This window comes from Biomphalaria glabrata, chromosome 5 (genome assembly GCF_947242115.1).
Source record: "Biomphalaria glabrata chromosome 5, xgBioGlab47.1, whole genome shotgun sequence".
Classification (NCBI taxonomy): domain Eukaryota; kingdom Metazoa; phylum Mollusca; class Gastropoda; family Planorbidae; genus Biomphalaria; species Biomphalaria glabrata.
Window position 1 is genome coordinate 9,429,548 of NC_074715.1, and position 20,818 is coordinate 9,450,365.

Genomic DNA, 20,818 nt, shown 5'->3' on the forward strand with positions numbered 1-20,818 from the left:
ATTTTTAAGGATAAAACTCGAATATCAGTTGCTCCAAAAGAAAAATTACATTTCTGTTTACTGTTTGCCACTATATAATGATATGACCAGTGTGTCATCAGGCCTTAGTTGGGATATTACTAATTTAGTGGATTTGATTGGATCTAAATTTATGACAAACAGAGCGAATGTTTCCTTCACATTTGCATAAGTGCCAAGAAAATAAAGTTAGAGTGAAAAAATATTTTTTGTGTGTGCATGATTAGTCTTTATTACATTCCGACCATTCATTCTTTCGGAAGATTTTAATTGTAACGTAGAAAAGATTCTTCCTGGAGTAAAAGGAAAAGCTGTAAATACCCTGTCCTTGCCAGCAAGGGGTCTGGATTAGCGCTGTGAGCTCCCCATCGGAATTCTGGGCGCAGCTCCGAAGCCAAGCACTATTTCGGTGTTTAAAACAAACAAAAAATGCATATTATGTAGTATCTACAATGCATTATACTGCTTTAGAAAAATATAGTTCAACCTAATCTGCTATTCTTACTTACTTAGGACTTAGATCCTAATGCGCCGCTCGGCGCATTGGGCAGCAAGCTGTCTCCTTAAAAATATGTCACTGTCAATGTCTGAAGCCTCTTCCCACCTGGTGTCCACTAATCTGAGGACCTCCGTAAAAGTGTGGCGCCAAGTTTACCTAGGATTTCTCTGTTTCCTCTTTCCACGTAATGGCCTCTTGCACCTCTTAAAATGCGAAATTCATTTGGTCATGGAATATGTCTTGCAAACCTCAAGCGACGCATTGTCACAACCACATTAAGTGTTCGACTACCATTTTGGCATAGGATTTCCTTGATTGAATCCTGATTTCTATAACTGATTCCTAAAATCCGTCTAGGCTTTGTATGTTGAGCCACATTCAGTCTTTTTCAATTGAAGCCATGCTTTTCACTACTCTTCATTAATGAAGCCCAGCGAATGATAGAAATGTGTAACATCTCTTGGCTACGCTCTTGGAATTAAGGTGACTACTTTTGGCTTTAGATTTGATATAGAAAAAAGAAAGTTTTATCGTCAAACCCTCCTGTTATTGTTTTTTTTAAACTACGCTTACAGAATTCGGTGACATTTGTTTTTTAAGAATAATATTGAAGATAGAGGTTTTCTACCTCAAACTCTCTCTAGGGGGATTTTAAACTCAAACCCATCTGGAGGGTTTTTAAAACTTTATGCCCTCTGGAGGAGGGGAGTTTAAACTTTTGAGTGTGTACTTAGCTTTTTTATATAGTTTTCAAACCACGCTGGAGGAGGGGGTTTAAACTTAAAACCCTTTTGATGGGGCTTAAACTTAAAGACCTCTTCAAAATGGTTTAAGACACAAAACTCATATTGGCTACGCTCATAGAATTAACTGACTGATGTATGCTTTAGTCTTATATAGAAAAGGGGCTTTTATCGTTTAAAAAACTTCGGACTAGTGACTTAACGCGCGAAAGAATTCGTATTTCTCAGTCCAATGTGTCTTACACAAAACAGGTAAGTTTAGCATCAACGCTCTTGCTTGGTACTGTTACGGAAGAAATAGATAATCTTTTGGATGACACCAACAAAAGTACGCACAATTTTAAATTATACCCATCACGACGCAGTTATTGTAGCCTTGGCTTCGTAGTTTATTCATGTGAACAATATGCTTTATGTATTCGCTGACAATGACTTAAAACACAGGCAGTTCGTCTCTCTTAACAACAAAGACAAAACCAATAAATTTTTATCGAGTACAGTTGCCATCAACAAATCCAACGCTCAAACACATCTGTTCAATACATGCGATATCTGCATTCTTTTAAGACAATACCGAGAATACGCAGTTAATTCTTGCTGCTCGTATAGTTTAATATCTTGCTGCTGCCAGTGCTCCGTCGGTACAAATCAACGTTTGGACTCGGGTGTTATGGGAAGAACTTTTTTTTTTTTATATCTTTTCTATCATAAACTGGATGGACGTGTTTAACTTGCTATTTTATTTTATTGAGCGCTAACACTGACTGAAACTGCGCAAGACATAAAAACTATTACCAAGATGACTGAACTCTTCTGTTAAGGCTTCCGCGCGGTGTTGATTCTTGGAAATATATCTAGTGTAGATCTACGTCAGACTGGAAGTAATGCTGAACTCGAACTACTTCAGTAACACCGGCGAAAGGCCGAAACAATCAAAATATGTAGTCGACGCTGATGTTGTTTTACAAATATATTTAATCATCAAGAAGGGAATCGTCCGATGTCAGCTATGTCCGTAAATCCGTATCTATTCTACTGCTCTACACGAAGCGTCTTCTTTTAGCGTAACTTAGAGCGTTCTTGTTTTTTAACCCACTTAACGTCATCGTCGCAAAGTAAAACTTTAGCATATTCCCGAAACAAATAACTAATTCCTAATCATGTCATAACATTCAATCTTGTTGAAAGAAACTTTCAGATATATCAGTAGTCTTCAACCTTTTTTGGCCTACCGCCCCCTTTTCGTATTATCTCTTTAAAAAAAATCAGCCAGCGTCCCCTCTAAGAAAAACACTTATAAAGAAGCGTGAGAAAGCAAGTTTAAACAAAATATCATATATTCATCAATTATTATGCTGTCAATAACACTTACCCCGCATGCGAGACGACCGCGTGCCAAAGGCGATCTTCTTTGGCGGACTTAGAAGATGACCGAGTTACAGAGGTGCTCCCCGTAAGCGCTATAAAGATCCAATAAGGCGCCATTTCGCCCTCACTGGCATAGAGGAAAGTAGGCTACCTGGCATCATATGGCCCCTGAGAGAGACAGTTGAAGAGCTCTCACAAAAGCTGAGTAACAAACATATAAGACTTAAAGAGAAGCAATTATTGAAGACATGCGCAAAAGACGGAAAGAAAACTTAAATAGATCGCCAGCAGACAACGGCTTTATCTGCAGAAAATTCATTCTGGAAAATATGCATGTCGCACCTGGGTTTTCGTAATTATGTGAAACACTGCACTCAGCCGTAATGTTCGGAATCGAAGGCAAAAGCAGCCAATATTTTCAATATACAAAAATTTTGTCAATAAATAATAATAATAATAATAATAATAATAATTTATTATCCGTAAGGAAATTTGTGTTACAATTTGTGTATTACACCAAACAAAAAACATTATCACTTTAAGAAACCAAAGTGTACATTCACACCACACTCACTCATAATTTACATTGATTATACACAAAAATTAATCTCATTGTCATGACTTTCTTTCAAATCCTAAGAATAGTCTCCCTTTTATTTTTTTTTTTTATTTTAGGGCCTACTGTTTTAGATTTAATAGTAAATTTAGTGTTTTTTTTTTTTTTAAATATAAACATTATTATTTCTGAATTCGCAATAAAAAGAACCTTGTGCCTCCTGCAGTACGTCTGACAATATTAAAAATTTCAAGCTTTAAATTAGCCCAAGCAAGGCGAAGGTCTCCTGTGGTCGCTACATCCAGTCTATTTCTCTATTTATTCTGTTACGCACTAAATCTAGGTTAACCATGTATGTTGATGGATAAGCTTAAACATAATTCCAGTTTCGACTATAGTTTTGGAATTTTACTGAAACATTTAAATATAGCCACATCTCTGTTGTGTCTCCAGGGGCGTAGCTAGGAAGTTTCCATCGTTTGTGGGCCAGGGAGCTTGACCTCTTCGGGGTCCCTGCATTTTGCATAATATTTAATTTCATTAATTAAAAATCACTCATTTGGGCCCCCATCAAGTGGGGGCGGGGGGGGGGGAGTTTCAAATTCTCCCCCCTCCTACCCCTCACCCTAGCCACGCCATTGTGCGCCTCCTATGTTTACATTCTTTTTTACTGAATCTAATTTTGTAAATCTATTTTTTCATGCAACTCAATTTGAACATTAGTAACACATTTTTTATAATTGTCATTTATATGTAATATTTTTTTAAATATTTTAAAGCGAATCGTAATTACTTTCATAGAGCATACTTATGTGAATTACATAGATAATCGGTGTCCTTAGGCTGTAATTCATTTGTCAGCGAACAAGTTATGTGAAATTATAAAACTCTTTAAAATTGAGTTAATATCTCGAAAGTCGATTTCTTTCCTAGCAGTTGGAGGTTCCTTTCATCATTGGCGTTAGTTGCCTTAGGCTGCTTTAAGTCATCGCCAATCGTTGAATCTTCCTGTTTGTCAATCAAAATTGTATTTAAGAGCTGAACAAAACGAGCAATAACAAACCCCTTTCGAAATCCAGATGACTTAGGTTTACAACAAAAGTCAAACATCTTTTTTATTATTTGTTTCACAAAAAGATGAGATTATTTTCGGCATGGGTTTCTATTTTATTTACAATTTTATAATTAAATTAAAATAGGGCTAAACGTTTTTTGTGTATCATAACTAACAAGATGACTAGTGGATAGATATGTTCTTTATTCTATATCTCTTACGAAGTTATTGTAGCGTCCAACCACTGATGGTTCTCTATATGGAGTCATAAGCATAAGAAATAATATCTTATCACTATCCAAAAAAAAATGTGTAAAATATGTTTTAAAAAATAATTGTAGTTTTAATTAATTTTTAAACAATATCATTAGACTTTTTAAAATAGGTATGCATTTTTCTAAGATGCCTCTAAAACATATCCTGTATGCCGTTTTTTTTTTTATTTTAATAGTGTTTTAATAGTATATTTTTAATTGTTCATGAATATTCTTAAATAATTTTTGGGATACTGCTATATGTTCGTGAAGCCGACTTGGTTTCATAACCTCATCTGAAAATGCAGTCATTCAAATTAGAACATGGGAATACTTTTTATCTAGTGGCAATTCACTAAAACTCTTAGTAATATTCCATTACATACCAGTGAGTTTTCGTAACAACACTTTATCAATAATTTTGTTTTTTTTAAAAGTTAATTTTTTTTCTATTTGAATGTTAGCTTTAACGCTTTTTTCAACATTTACATATCAATATATTAACATATGTAGATAACAAAAACTAAAAACTATAATCTAAAAGGCGCATTACCAACTTTGTTTATCAAATCCTAAATGTTTATGCGCGCAAGATCTAAGGGCACTAGGTAACCCTTCGATTATAAAATAATAAATTAATAATAAAAAGAGTAAGAATTTAAACATAGAAAATGGGATTCCCGAACTCAATTTCTAACGCTGTTTCTGTTCTTAAATTAGAAGCAATCTAACTATAATTTGTCTATATTTAGTTTGCCAGCTTTACTTTTGAAGAATTTTTAAATTTGTTTTGTTTCAGTGCACCTTTAGTTTTTTCTTTCCCCCTTTATACTCAGTGCCGCCTTACCGCTTCCTATTTGTGTCCAGCGCCCCCAGTACTACCCCTTTGGCTCCCAGTGCCCCCCAAAAATTCGAAAACGCTCCCAAGGGGGCGAGAGCGCCCCCATTGAAGATCACTGACATATATCAAATCGAAAGTATTTTTTTAATCCAAGAGAAAAAAAAATACTTTTATCATACTAATAATGATAACTATTAATTAGTTGCTAGTGAAAACAAACAGTTACGACTAACGTGCTATAGAATATAGAATATTGAATTGCAAGCGTACTTGGTCGGACATTAACTACAGATGAGCTTGTTACAGTTTATAACAATAGCTTATCTTTATTAACTTTATTTTAATGGAAGCACTACATGTCAAGTTGCTCCCTATCAGAAGTTAATTGATTTGAAGGTGTAAAAAACTGGCTAAAATTTAACTACCCAGAATTCAGAGGGGTGCGCGTGAATAACCAACCATCCATGCCTGATAAGCATAAACTAGTCTACTACAACTGTACTTCAGTCATTTGTTCAGTTGCTTAGATTATAATCGATCTGATGTTGCAAAAAGTGGCTAGAAATTGGCTTCTTATAATCCAGGAGTGCATCACCTTCCACCACCTAGCGGGTGTCCTTAGCTACAATAGTTAAGTAGAAAGTAAGTGACAAAAACTTCTGTTTCAATTGATCATAAAACATACAGAACACTTATCAAATAATGAACTCACCTCCACTAATATAAAGAGAGCACAAGGAGCTTATGTCCCCAAGTAGTTTTAACGAAGTTGTGATCACATTATCTTCACATCTTATATCCATTGTGTTCTCATTAAGTTGTGACCATTTCTGACTTCCACATTCTTGGTATTCACTACTTGTCTTGTACAATAATTTAACCTTTGAAAACTTATCTGTAAAAAAATCATTTAAAATTTAGACATATTTATTAAATCAATCAATCAATCAATCAATCAAATAACCAACCAATCAACAAATACATAAATTACACGAATATGTACACATGTATGTATACATGTGAGTGTTCATGTGTGTATTTGTGTATGTGTGTGTGCTTGTATGTATGTATGTATGTATGTATGTATATATGTACTTATGTATGCATTAGTGTATGCATGTATTTATGTATGCTTTAGTGTATGTGTGTATATGTGTGTATGTATGTATGTATGTCCCGAATAAAAATACAATTCCAAAACCGTCTGAACTATCTTAATAAAATGTTGGCCTGAAGGTTCCTTAGAATATTGTGGAGACCGTAGAATACGTTAAGTTTATCTGCCACAACATGAAAGCCCTAAAAACAAAACAAACAAAAATGCCTACATTTATATTTATTGGATAACGAGACTTTTTAACAAATCTGGCAAACGCATTTTCACATTTTATATTAGCAATGTATGGGACATGGCGCAAGATCAGCGATGCACAAACGAAGGCCCACTGTATGCGCGTCATATCCGGCAAGTACTAAGATCAAGTAATTTAAATATTTTTGCTTTTTTAACATTCCTTTATGACCCTATAGTGCCAAGAAAAGCTAATATCTTTGGCACATTTTTATCATCAATGTCCAAAGAAAAAAGTTAAGCTTATATTATTATATACACAAGTTTGACGTGGCCAATGTATTAAACTGAAAAACTTTGTACAAATATTTAGCAATAACTATGTTCTTACATGTGTGATTCAAAACCATTCTCAGCCACGTTAAAGTATATGATATATCCCAAGACACAATGAGTTCTTGAAAGCTTGGATCATTGTTGCACGTTCTGTCATCTCCGTCAGTTAACCAAGAATTTGTTTGTGATTTTGTAGCACCTTGTATTGTTAGAAGATCCCCTAAAATATATAGCTATTATTTTAAAATAAATACTTTAAATGTTAAGTTCTAAATAATTAAGCTACACATGTCCATTCAAACAAAAATATATCGGTAAATAAAATAAAAAAAAAAGTTTTAGCTTTTAAATAGCGCTACTTTTATACTTATTGAATGCTTAGAGCGCTATGGTCCATTTTTTGTTAATTGGGATGGTGAGGAAAGGGGGTGCCCTGCTCGATTCGGAATTAAAACTCGAGCCCATTTGATAAGCAGCAAAGCGACTCTTGTCACTCAGCCACATATTCTTCTTCTTCTAGCTAGATTTTTGCTGCTGAGTTGTCAGCTCTTTTGCAGACTGTGCCAAGAAAAAATATTGTGGTGTTCTCTTCAGTTGTTTAGCACTGCCGTACATGGTGTTGGTTATGTTGGGCTGTAGTGTTAGTAGGATCTGCCTAAGGTGGATTAGACAGGCATTAAAAAAGGATATGGTTTAACGGTTTCATAAGGGTGGGAGCAGTGTCTAAAAGGGGGGGGGGTTGTGGGATTTATTTTATTTAGGTGGTAATTTAACGGAGGTGTGTGTCCTGTCCTTAGCTGAAATATTTTACATTGCTATTAATTTTTTTGTAGTTAATACTGTCCAGTTTGTTAGGCATGTTCATTTCTTTGTGCATGGCTCTGCCTGTGTTTCCTGTTGCCCATTGGTTAAGCCAATCCTCTTTGTGGTTGTTGATTAAAAGTGACTTAGGGTGAGGTAGTTTAAAGGTCTAACTAGTTGTTCCATAGATTGATCATGCCTTTGAAAGCTTATCTGCCCTTTCATTTCCAATGACGCCAATGTGTCCAGGGATCCACTGTAATGTGATGTTAATGTTTAGTTTTGTCATCATCAACTCACTTGGGCCTTTTAGGTGTTGCTAGTAAGTGTTTGAAGAGTAGATTGGGAGTCTGTAAAGACAACAATATCTGATGGTGATTGTATCCTTTCATATAATTTGTTTTCGACTGTCTGCAAAGCTATGGTAATTGCTTCAGTTTTGGTTTGGAAGTTTGAGCAGTAGTTGCCAAAGGGTACACTAATTTCAAAGTGTTTATTTTTGGGAAAGACCAGGAAGGCACCAAAGCCAGCATTGATAATGGCTTTGAAGGCTGATCGTCGTTGTATATATGAATGGCTGTTTTTGGATAACTTTCAATTGGTTTGAGTGTGCCAACTTTAAGCTCCAGTAGATTTGATTCTTTTGTTAGAGTATTATTTATGAAATGTGTTTTAATGTTGTTTTTTTTTTGTAGTTAAGTCCAGGAGATATGTTTGAGAATCTGGTGGTATTTTTTTTTCTCTGTTATTGGGTAGATGGTTTTTATGTCTAGTTCGTCAGTAAGTTGGATCAGAATTCTTTGCTTTTTTTGCTTGTTTTTCTTATTTCTCTGTGTTAGTAGTTTATTAGGATGATCGTCCTCCAACCTTCTGTATCTCTCAATAACTTCTAATGCTGCCCTGTTGCGTCTTAACTTAAGAGGTTCAATGTTGGAGTCTATTTCACAGGCTGCTGTGGGAGTTGTTCTCATACCTCCACTGAATAGATGCAAGGCTTGGTTTTTGGAGTTTGTCTAAAGATGTTTGGTATGTTTTGTTGGCGGCTACATGTATGGGAAAATAATTATTTATAACAGATCTGACGTATCCGGTGTATTACTGTCTTACGTTTTTTTTATCCGATTCCCAGAATGTTCCTGCTAGGTGTTTTATAATGCTTAATTAATCTTTGTAATGCATTTTCTTTTAAATCTGCCATAAAGTCTTTTGATACAGTTTTTGGTTTACACCAAGATATAGAGGATTTTCTTCGTCATTGTTTGGCTGTGAGTCTATTTTTAAGATGTAGTTTTTTTTTTGCTATTTTGTTGCTGTGGCTAAAGATTGAATAAACTGACTTTTCTTTGTTGATTTCCTTTTTTCATAATGTTGAATACGTGCAGATAGTTGTAAGGGCTCAGTTTAATTTAGATCTAGTCAGCACTGGCTATTTCTCTGTTGTCCAAATTAAAAAAAAATCATCATCTTATTGACCGAAATGAGGTCTGGGAGGTCATTCATGAAGATTCGAAACTATGCAGCTAAAAGCTGAACCTTGTGGTAGGCCTTTTTTCAATTTTTTTTTTTACTAGAGATGGCTCCTTTAAATCGGGTTTAGATGGTTCTGTTTTTTTTTTTTAAGAAAGCCCTGATCCAGCTATACATTCTTCAATGGATGCCTTTTTTTTTCATCTTCAAAAAATATACCTTTTCTCTACACTCTATCATAGACTTGTTGCAAATTTATAAAAACTGCTTAGAGTGTTTGTTTTCATGGAACCCTTCTACTGTGTCCTGGATAAAACGAAAGAGGTGGTCTTCTGTTGTATTTGCTTTCCTGAAGCCAGCCTGTGCATTGTGGAGTGAGCAAGTGCTTTCTAGCCTCCAATAAAGTCGGTTATTGATAATTTCTTTCCAATTTTGTCAATGTTTGATGTTAGAGATATTGGTCTTTAACTTTTAGAGTCTCCTGGAGGTTTATTTTTCTTTAAAATGGGTATTATGTTTGCAGTTCTCCATTCCTGTAGTATGTTCTCCAGTTCTCCAAGTATGGTTGATAAAGTTAAGTATGCAGTTTTGGGCTTGTGATCCTAGTTCCCGGATCATTTCGTTTGTTATTTTATCGGGTGCCTTAGATTTTCTAAACTTTTTTTTGGGCAGTATTGAGCTCGTATAGAGTGAAGGGAGTGTCAAAGATTTGACAGTTGACTGTTGGAGCTTTTTCTTCTCTCTTTAGGATATTACTAAAGGCCTGGTCCAGTTGTTTTCTTGGTTTTAACTTATTGATGCTAGCGAAATATTTATTGAAGATTTCGGCAGTCTTAACTTTTTTCTGTTATTAGGTCATTAGTGTCCTTTAAATGTTGTGGGTTTGTTATTTGTTTCCTTTCTCCTAGCCGATGCATAAGGGTCCAGGCCTATCAACAATCCTTGTTTAGGTCTAGTTGTTAGCATGCTGTGGTCCACTTTTTTTATGTTTTAATTTTGTATCTAATAAGCCCTGTCAATTCGTTGTTCTTTGTCTTGTTCTCTCTGGTCAATATCTGTATTGTTCTGTACGCGTTTTATTGTTGCCATATATCACACACCGTTTAATTTATGTCTAGAATAATACATAAAATATTGCATGGACGTATTCTTTGTTTAAAGTGTTTTAATATTGAAAAAACAACAACATTATCTTATGCTATAAAATAGACTGTAAGGAGTATGTACGTGCCGAATAGAAATAAAAAAAAGTTTCACAAATGTTGATGAAACTTTGCACAAATGTTCCTTGGGTGCTAACTGGGACCATGACCTATATAAAGTAGCCCTAAAAATAAAGATACTCAAAAAATAAGATTTTTTAACTCTATGAAAGTAATAGTATCTTATAAATCTAGGTCACATAGCCATGTCTACAAAATGAGACAAGATGGAGAGGTCTAGCATGCACAGAGATGAAAATCTCTATGTCTAAATTACCTCTCATTCAAGAAAACATATTCATATCATTATTTAATGAAAATTAACTTTTAATTTTTAAATTTACAAAACATTTTTTTACATAAAATCGTTTCATCTAAATGTAAATAGCTTTAGTCATGCTGACATACTTTTCCATATTTTAAGCGCACCATGACATTGTCGCGTAGTCTTACAAATAAAATTAACGTCAGAGGTCATAATATCGCGCATAATAAAGGCATATTATTTAACTAATAAACTACTTACATAATACAATTACCTTTTCATTGTGTTTTTTTTTAAAGCATTTAAGCCTGCAACAACCGATTCGGTTTAATTTTAAGTCTTTATTTTTAATGAACATTTTTTCTTTCAGATTTACTTACGAGGACATAAAAACTTTAGAATACTCTAAATACTTTTAAAAACTTACTATACTGACATCTAGCCCCGAACCATCCTGATTGGCATTTGCCAGGACATGTCCCGTTTAAACCAGTACAAATCTGGAGACAATGACATTGATATATACCAATACCATCGTTACTGCAGAAACTGTCCTCTGCAAAAAAAAAAAAATAAAATAATTACATAACTAACTAGACAACATAGCATATGATTATTTATTTATAAGTCGTATTGCAACAGATGAATATTGTTACGAATCTCACTATCCAGGCTCTCTGCAAACTGCACCATACACCACCAACTTAAAGAACTTGACTACTCAGGGCTCCAAAGTAACGTAACACTTTAATAGTTGAATAAATAGCAGCCAATACTGGACAATTGGCAACACGTACACTGTACAAATATCTCTCCGATAACACCGTACCGCCGTATTATCTCTTGCACGGGCCTCTCCGTCTCGTTCCGGGCTTGCACTGGGTTCAACAGTTCAGGACTGACTTCACACACTAGGCTCGTTGTGTCGGACTCGATCGCAGACCAAGATCAAGACGTCAGTCGTCTCAACTGTACTTGACAGTATTCCGCACTGAACCGTTGTAATGCTCCGTACAGAACCACACCACTGAACTGTGCTGTAGTCGACCGGACTGCAGTGGACCTTCTGTCGTGAACCTCCTTTCTGAACCTTGCTGTATTAAGCCTCTTTTCTCAACCGTCTTGACTGCGTCACCTCCGCTCTTATATAGGGTCCCTACTGGCCTTCTCGAACCGGACAGAACGCCGCTCGACGTTTCTAGGTGGTCAGATGACTACAACTCTCGTGACGCTTCTGAGCTCTGTTCACGACGTCAATCCTTCCCGAACCGTCCTGTTGATACTCGACTCGGCTGACCGTCGTAGCTCGTCACGATTGACCGCTCGACTAGCGCTGGCCTGGGGCGATTTGCGTCGGCTGACTACACACACCACTACCCCCGTCTGTGCCATCACCAAGTTTATAGCAATATATTTCACGCTTCTTTAATGATTTAATAATCATTCAAATGCAGATGAAACTAAATAAAGACTCATAGGCGAATTTTCTTTAATTAATTTTGTTTTTATAAAAACACATTCGCAATATCTTGTGTATGTATAAAAAATGGGCTTTTATACGTGCACATATGATGGGCTATAATGGGCTGCCTGGTCGTGTGATATGCGCTTTGTACTGTCGCCACAAGTTTTAACCATGATAGCAACATTTTCTTGAACCCTCCAGGAATTTTACTCTGGGACATAATTTTCATTCTTTGTTTCAAAAGAAACGTTTGAAACGACAAAATCTTTAATAGAAATTGTCAGAATGGGTTCTTGAAATGACCCGGAAGGGTGGGTCAACGGATGTTTGACAAGATGAATAGAAGGAGTGTACTCTTGTCAAGAGTCTAGTGTGGCAAGTGTCAAGATGGGGACTGTAAAACGTGACATTGGTACCAAAGGGTTGGGGTTGGATTGGAGAGGGATGTGGCTGTGTTTTTGGCGCTTGACGGGCTAAATTTAAGAAAATTAATGATAATTAGAGTAATTAAAATAATTAAATGCTAGGACCTGAGTGATAACTTGAGTGAGCTAAAACGGGTTATCACAATTACAAAGAGGCGGCCCCCATTGAATTCATCAATGGACTTGTAATATTGAAGTCTTAGTCTTGTTTTGATCGTTTAAAATAATAATGCATTTTAAACATTTGGCGTTATTTTCCACATAAAACAAATAGCGCAGACTCTCCACACTCTTCTGTAATAAGTAGAGTAGTGTTAACTTATAACCTAAGAACAGCATGGAATCCTCCCAAATAGTGGCGTCACTGTTGTAGGATTTACTTGGTGCGGTAGCTCACGTTGTCACCCTTCCCCCATTAACTTTCTCCAAATATGTTTCAATAAACACTTTTGCTAGTTAGTTTATTTTGTTAAACCAATACAGTGAGCTGATTACTAACTTATTATACTCGAATGTAAAATAAGGGTCTATTCTTTAAAAAAAAGGCAACTGTTTATGGCATTTATTCAACTGTTATTGCAAATTTTACAATGATATTTAATTAAATTTAGAAATAGACTTAACATTACCTAAATAACCGATATTCGTAAATGAGAAGAATATTATTTGTTTTGTTTATTACAAGAGGGATTTTAAATAGTTATTTGTTTTAGTAGATTTTTCATTCAAGTTCGGAAATATTTTGTCGACTATTTGTAAGAAAATTAAAGTAATGTAGGTTGATTTGTTTTTCAAAGACAAATCCGGAACATTCTTTACAGATAAAAAAAAAATCTGTTATGTTTCAGCAAGAAAATTTAATGTAAAATAAGTCTAAAATGTGTTTTTCAATAATCGTTACTAGTAAATTACTTTATTTTGAAATCCTGATCATTCTATTTTCGATATTGTTTTAAAAGTCATTTGACATAAATTTGTTTTAAGTTGAAAATATAGAACAATTAGATATCGATAATTAAACGTTGTGACTTATTGTCCAAGAATATTATGGCATTGTAATTCAGTGATGCTATTTCAAATGATCTTTGACATTTTTATAAAACAATATCCAGAAAAACTTCATAGTTCTTCATAGTTCATAGCACTAAAATAACATATGATATAAGTTAGAAGAGCAAAAATTATTCGTTGGCATTGATTTGTTTTTCACAAAAACATTCAGAACAATCTATAATAGATAATTAAACTATTGCAATCTTTTGGAAGAAACATTAAAAGTTAAATAACATTTTAATAAACGTTTAATGTTTTTTTTTTTTTATATAAACGTGACAGACTGACCGATCAACAGAAAAAACGCAAAAAAAAAAGCGGCTTTTATCCTGATGGGGGTCGTTATAAAAACAAACAAATAATATCTGATTATTTAAAAATGTTAAGGAATTTGTTTAGCATCATCCATATCATGCTATATCATTACGCTACTGAATGAAAGTCGCTGCATAAAATAAACAAACATAATTGTTTTATTTTAATTTTAGCAGCTAGTTGACCAGAAAAAACACTTTAATTAATATTTATATTTGTTGTGAACATTTCTTATATATTTTATAAATATCTTTGACTTAGTGGTACTGAAAATACGTCGTGTATTTTGTATCTTGATTTTCATATTGTAACATTGCCTCCCATACACTTATGTAATTGTTTTATAATTGGTGTGTTTTTATGAAAAAATCGCTTGCATAATTAATTTGATAAACTAAACGGTTTGTTTTTAGAAAACCAAAAGTAGCCGTTGCACCTTAACATTTCAAGCTGCATCGCATGGTGAAATAATATTTTCATTTCTCTTGTAGTTTTCGAGATCTGAGATGAATCAGACGGACAAAACTAACAGCGTCTTTTCCCCTTACGGAAGCCGCTAGTAAATGGAAAATATATTTTAAAATGATCTTTGATACTTTTTCCTTAAGATGTTTCATTAAATAGTGGTGTTTTTTTTAAAATGTGCATGCATATATAATTAAATAAAAATATAATGTTAACTTTCAGAAAAGAAAAAAAATGTAGCAGTTTTATCAGAACTTCAAAGATCTAAAATTTGATGTCCTATTTTCATTTTTTTTTTCAGTTTCTGAGATCTAAACATGACGGAAAGACGTACTGACAGAAAGATAGACCACACAAAACTAATAATGTATACTCCCCTTTAAGGGGCCTCTAAAAAGGTTCATATAAAACTTCATGTTTTTCACCTCCTTACCTTGCATAGATGCTAAGATCCAGGTGTAGGGTCCAATCAATGATGTGAAAATGAATTGCAGCCTCATGTTTCTCAAGTAATGGATTGTCTCAATCTTTTTGTTTTGTTAAAAAAATATACTTCTTATTTTAACATTCCATGCACATAATCTTCGAGTAGCAGTCATCGGACAGTCGTGGTGATTTAAAGACACAATTAAAACTGTTTCTCTACACGTTGAATAAAAGTTATGAATGTGCTATTAAAAAAGCATCATTTTCAAAGACATACTTATTTCTAGGTTGTACAAAAGATTACAATAAAGCACATTGTCAACAATGATAACTATCGTGATTTCAAGTTACAATACCTATGTCTAAATAAGTAAGTATCACAAAAGGCAAAAGTAATAAAATATTAAATGAACCAATTATTTGACTGAAAAGAAGTACAGAAAGGGCAAAAGAGAATTCGAGTGTGTAGTAAAGTTTAGGTGCAACGGGTACTTTCGGAGAGATAGACATGGAAAGAGATTTAGGAGCGTTGAGAATAAAAGGAAGGAAAGAGAGATAGAATGGGAGAGAAAGAGGAAGAGATAAAAGGAAAGAGAATGGGAGTAAAAAATGATAAAAAGGAAGAGAGAGCGAGAGAGAGGAGGATAAAAAGGGATAGGCTATAGTAAAAGAAAAGAAAATAACCATCAAAACGTTTTAAATAACGATATATTACTCTTCCAAAAAAGTACTAATAAGTCAGCATATTCCTACAATGTCAAGCTGCTGTCTCTCCAATATTATTTCCCATAGTATATAAAAGTGCTTTAAAATTATCAATAAATACTTTTCTGACTTTAAAAAAAAAGATGAAACGGACAATGTTTATTTTACATTCGCACTCAAATTTGGATTCCCAAAATGTTGTAAATATCTATGCAATAGCAAAACTGGAAAACCGTGCTATCAATTATGTCTTTTTTTCTTCTTTTTCTTAGTTTTTTAAAAATAATATCTTTAAAAACCCTTCTAAGCCCACCCGTGATTGCCAAATAAGGGATACGCTGCTTATTTTCGTCTCTTAGGAAAATGTAATAGAAAACACTTGTATACGATATAAGCCGTATCGCCTTCTTAGGGTGCAAACATTACGTTGTGTCAACTTGAAAAGTTACAATTATGATTACGTGACGAAATAATTTAAACAAGCAATAGAAAGATTTTCAAAGAGAAAGAAAGAACCGCTGATTACTGATATTTATCTTAAATTTACAGGGTTTAGCTCCAATTCTGCTATATCAAAGAAAATAAATTAGTTAGTACTAAATGATTAACTAAAAAGTTACTTTTTTTGAATGATTCATGTATTTATATCGACTATAAATAATTATGCAAAGTTTCAACTTAACCCGATGTCGGGAAGTGGAAAAAAATACTTTCAAAACATTATAAGGGTACTAAATCCATATGGCTGCTCTCTAAATCGGCTATTTCAGCTTGTGGGTATTTAGGAATTTCATAAATTAATTTTTAAGGTACATTTTGCTCATCGCCTTCTTAGACTTGATCTAAAGACCTATCATTTAAATATCTAGTAGATCTATACCACAAACCTATATATACAATATCTAGACTTGACATAGAAATCCTTTAAAACTACAAAAAAAAAATGTAAAAGTTTTCAAAAAAAAAATAAAAAAAAATGAAAGAATAAGTTATTTTATAAAACAAATGTTGTTTTGTTCTAACCATAAACTTTGAAAGTTATAAATTAAATTTTAGATCTAAATCTAGTAATTAAACATCGACAATAAGAGCACTCTCGTCTTATAAGTATTATTTTGCAAATTTTTAGATACGGAATCAAGAAAGATATAGGTAATCAATCTATTTAAATGTACGTCAGATGACTACAATTAACACACGTGAATTATTTTGATCTAGGATTTTCGAAACATTATCCTAATGGAAACTAACAGGAAATTGCTTTACTTCATAGATTTGTATCAATATATAGTTATGTGATTAATAGCCCATTTTATTAAAAATCACAAAAATCGTATTGTATTATTTCTAAGCTTTGAAAACTAAATATCATTACTTTTCTAAGACAGAAAAGATCGATTTTCCTAGATTTGGTGCAACTTCCCTTACAGCTTGAAAAAGAGTTACGTAGATAGCAATGTATAGTTATAGGTCTGTGATCTGATCATTATCGGATACAAATTTGTTTCCGTTTTCCCGTATAGGTATAATATATATAGGTCTGTGATAAATACATTCGCTTAACAAGGATTCTATCTCAGGGGAAAGGGGGGAATGTGGTGTTAGACAGTTATTATTACTTTGTATGAAGGCGCACCACAATTGACGGACTTTATACGCTACTAGTGACGTTATGACTTAATTGGGTTAGAAGCTATATAGAGACATAAAATTAGTTGATGATAGGACTTCTTAGGGACAACACGTGCTTATTGACAGAGACTCGACTATGGCCATTTGCTGTATAAAACCATCATCTGAATTGTCTAACAGTTTAAACTTAACGTTTACTAAAAGTTAAATAGTTATTTGAAACTAAAAGAAAGAGGTATTTAGAGAAAGAGACAATATAAAAAAAGAAATAGAGATAAATAGAGAAATAGAGATAAAGAAAGAGAGAGAGATAAATAGAAATATATAGAGATACAATTAGAGAGAGGAAAGAGAAATAAGGACAAAAAATAATATTAATGAAAGGAGGCTCTAAGTATGTAAATGTCAGATTCATTTGAAAACAAAAATGACTAGATTGATGAATAAACAAAACCGAGAGTTAGAGATTAAAGAGACATAAGGTGAATACAAAATATGTGAATTTAAGCATTAATAGACAATTCGGTTATTTGTGTGTAATTATCCGGTTCTAAGAATCAATTATATAGACCTACTCGTTCATAAAAGGAGTAAAGATTCGGTAAAAAACTGTGAAAGTAAAATATGCATCTGTGTGAGTCTTAGTGAGTGTGTTTGTGTCTGTGTTTTTGTTAGTAATCTTTAGCTAAATAGAAACCAGTTAATTAGATGATTCCAATTATAAAGCTCATGAAATCACAATCTCTAGAACTTAAACCACAGAAACCACACACTGTATCCAGCACTAACACAGTCGAAACAGGGTGGAGAAAATGTATGTTATATCATTCCTGTACCATACTGAGCCAGTTCTCTCTTTTTCCCCTCTCCCCATTTGCAGTGATTTCATGTTATCATATATCTTACCTGTCTGTAAAGGACTCAAAATCTGGCCACGTACTTTTGTTAGCTTTAGACTGACGTATAACAAAGCTCATAGTGTCCTAATAGGAAGTTCCTATATCGTAAGCAGTACTTCACTTTTCTATACAATATATCTGGTCAACATTTACATTGAATTGTCAACACAATACTCCCGTGCTCAGACTCTTATATCTTCCCAAAAGTTTCTTAAATATTTGAGTATATATTGTTGAATGAATGGCAACAGCTTGAGAGCTAGTTTATTTTATTAGAGTAGAATCAGAATAAGTGGCATGATGACATGATGAATTTACGTAAAACTGATACGAGGAGATGTGGAACAAAAAAATACATCGAAAATTATTAACACTGTATTTTTAGTTGACAACAAATTACAATGTTAAGATTAAACTAAAAGTTTACGATGATATTAGAGTTTATTGAATAGCATATAAATACATGACTACACAGGAAAACCAGAACAGTGATGATGGTGTACCAAATAAACTGTTACAAGTGATAAAGCAGTGGCGTAGCAAGGGTATATGATGCCCGGTGCTGCTGCTCTTGATGACAGTGAAATGAAGTGCATTCTCCACAGACAAATACGTATTCATTAAGTATTACTACTTCGCAAAAAAAAATAATAATAATACTACAAATAATTCTTACGTGCTTTCTTGCTCGCAAAACAATGAATTATTTTTCGAAATCTATTTTTTACATTAATTGAAAAATTAGTGAGTCGCAAATATTTCGACGTAGATTGCAATAAATTAGTGATCAACTTAAGAAGAAAAAAAAATCACTCTCATACACCCACATGTTTGCAAATAAAAAAAAAATATTTAGAATCAAAACAATATCGTTTTCTTTTTCAACTATGGATAAAAGAATGTCCTTGTTTCATTAGTTCAAGAAGATAATGCGACAAATATTTGAGGCTTCTTTTGCTGCAGACGTCATTCGTTTTTCTCAATGTAGCTATGAGCACTGTCGAGATTGATTTTGACCTTAGGACTGAATTGCTGGGATGCCGACAAAAATTCATATTTACCTACCACTTCATTATATCGCTTATATTGTGAGATTTGTTTAACGAATTCGTACACGGGTAATATCTAAGACAACGTAGCCTTAACATTTGTGAAATCATCTAGAAATATATGGCTCGTAATCACACAATAAATCAATAATTTCTTTTAGCATTTGATTCGGAGCACATGTTCACTAGGAGTGGATCTTAATTTATAAAGAAAATAATTAAAATTCATATTTCGCATTTCTCACTTTCCGTATTAGAGACAGTGACTAGAAAAGTTTCGACTTTTTTTTCTTTTTTTTTTAGTGCTGTAAAAGTCTCCCTTTAATTAAAGGCCCTGGTCGCCTACCTAGTTTGCCTATGCCTAATGCCGACCCAGCTTAGAGCTAGGCTAGTAGAAACAGAGATATAGCGCTCTGCTTTGCTTTTTGAGATACGGTTATATTTTTTGAATTTTTAAAACTAAATACTTTTTTATTCCTGGTTAAAAATGTCTACAAATCAGGGGCGCTAGGTGACTGCCTATTTAGCTTATGCCTAAGGCCGGCCCTGCTACGGGCAACCATTTCAACCTGAGGTGACAATTTCTCCTTTTCAGCTAGCACTATGCTTTCCAACTCGAATTTTTAGTCTTTAGTAGGGCCAGTACATCACAGTATTACAATTAATTTGTTAGTGATGAAAAAACAACTTAAAAACAAAAAAAAAATTTAAAAAATTGATATCCTGTCTACGCTCCATGGTTGTTTAAATTTACAAAACACTAACAAATGTCGTGGTGAGATGAAAATAAACGACGACAATTATTCTAGCGTACTAAGCAATGAAGAAACAGTACGTACCTTGTGCCTCAGATGAATATTAGCGTGCCAAAGTGCGTTTCCTTCAGAGATTTTAACAAACCTAGTAAATTTGATACAACCTGGTCTACATGTTACATTTAACTGAAGATGGAATATAATATATTTAAAAAGTAGCACGCACAATAATTTAATTATATATATATATATATTGTTATGACATGATTAGGATTTAGTTATTTTTTTCGGGAATTAGGGGAAAGTTTTACTTAAAAAAAAAGAACGCTCTAGGATTTGATAGAGCCAAGACGCTTTTCCTACAGCAAGAATAAGAAGTAGTTTACGGACATAGTTGACATCGGACGATTCCCTTCTAGATCATTAAACATATTTGTAGACCAACATCAGCGTCGACTACATACCTTGATTGTTTTGGCATTTCGCCGGTGTTCCTGATTTAGTTGAAGGTTACCTTCTGTTTATTTCATTGTTTGTATTTGACAGGGCGGAAGAGCCACAACAATATATATTTATATTGTATTGATAATTTGAACAAAATTTTAATTATTAAGGCAATAACTTATCTTCTAACAGCTTAGGGGTGCAGATTTTTTCGTTATGTAAACAACAATATAACATTAAGAAATGAATCGGATACGAACAGCATAGTACACTATTAAGCGGTAACAAAAACTAAAGGTCTACTATTCATGATCATAACATCGGCCTAGGTCTTGTAATTTTGAGATTAAACTAGTAAATTCATACGAGTTCTAGATAACGTTGATTCTATATTAAGATTCTATATCTAGTTCTAGATCTACACTTAGATTTACTTTTAGACCGAAGCAGGACGTTTTGGCGCCGCCGTTTTGGCGCCGCCGTTTTGGCC

The 20,818-nt window shown here is 33.6% G+C and overlaps 1 protein-coding gene across 1 annotated transcript in view; it reads right to left on the reverse strand.

The window, feature by feature from the left end:
- Positions 1-5,938: 5,938 nt before the first annotated feature.
- Positions 5,939-20,818, reverse strand: part of LOC106052305 (uncharacterized) — a 233,101-nt gene continuing 218,221 nt past the window's right edge. Inside the window, exons 9-10 of the mRNA XM_056028747.1 lie at positions 6,046-6,228; positions 5,939-5,955 (exon numbers count right to left, since the gene is read on the reverse strand). Coding sequence (XP_055884722.1) covers positions 5,939-5,955; positions 6,046-6,228 — 200 coding nt within the window. The remainder of the gene's footprint in view (positions 5,956-6,045; positions 6,229-20,818) is intronic.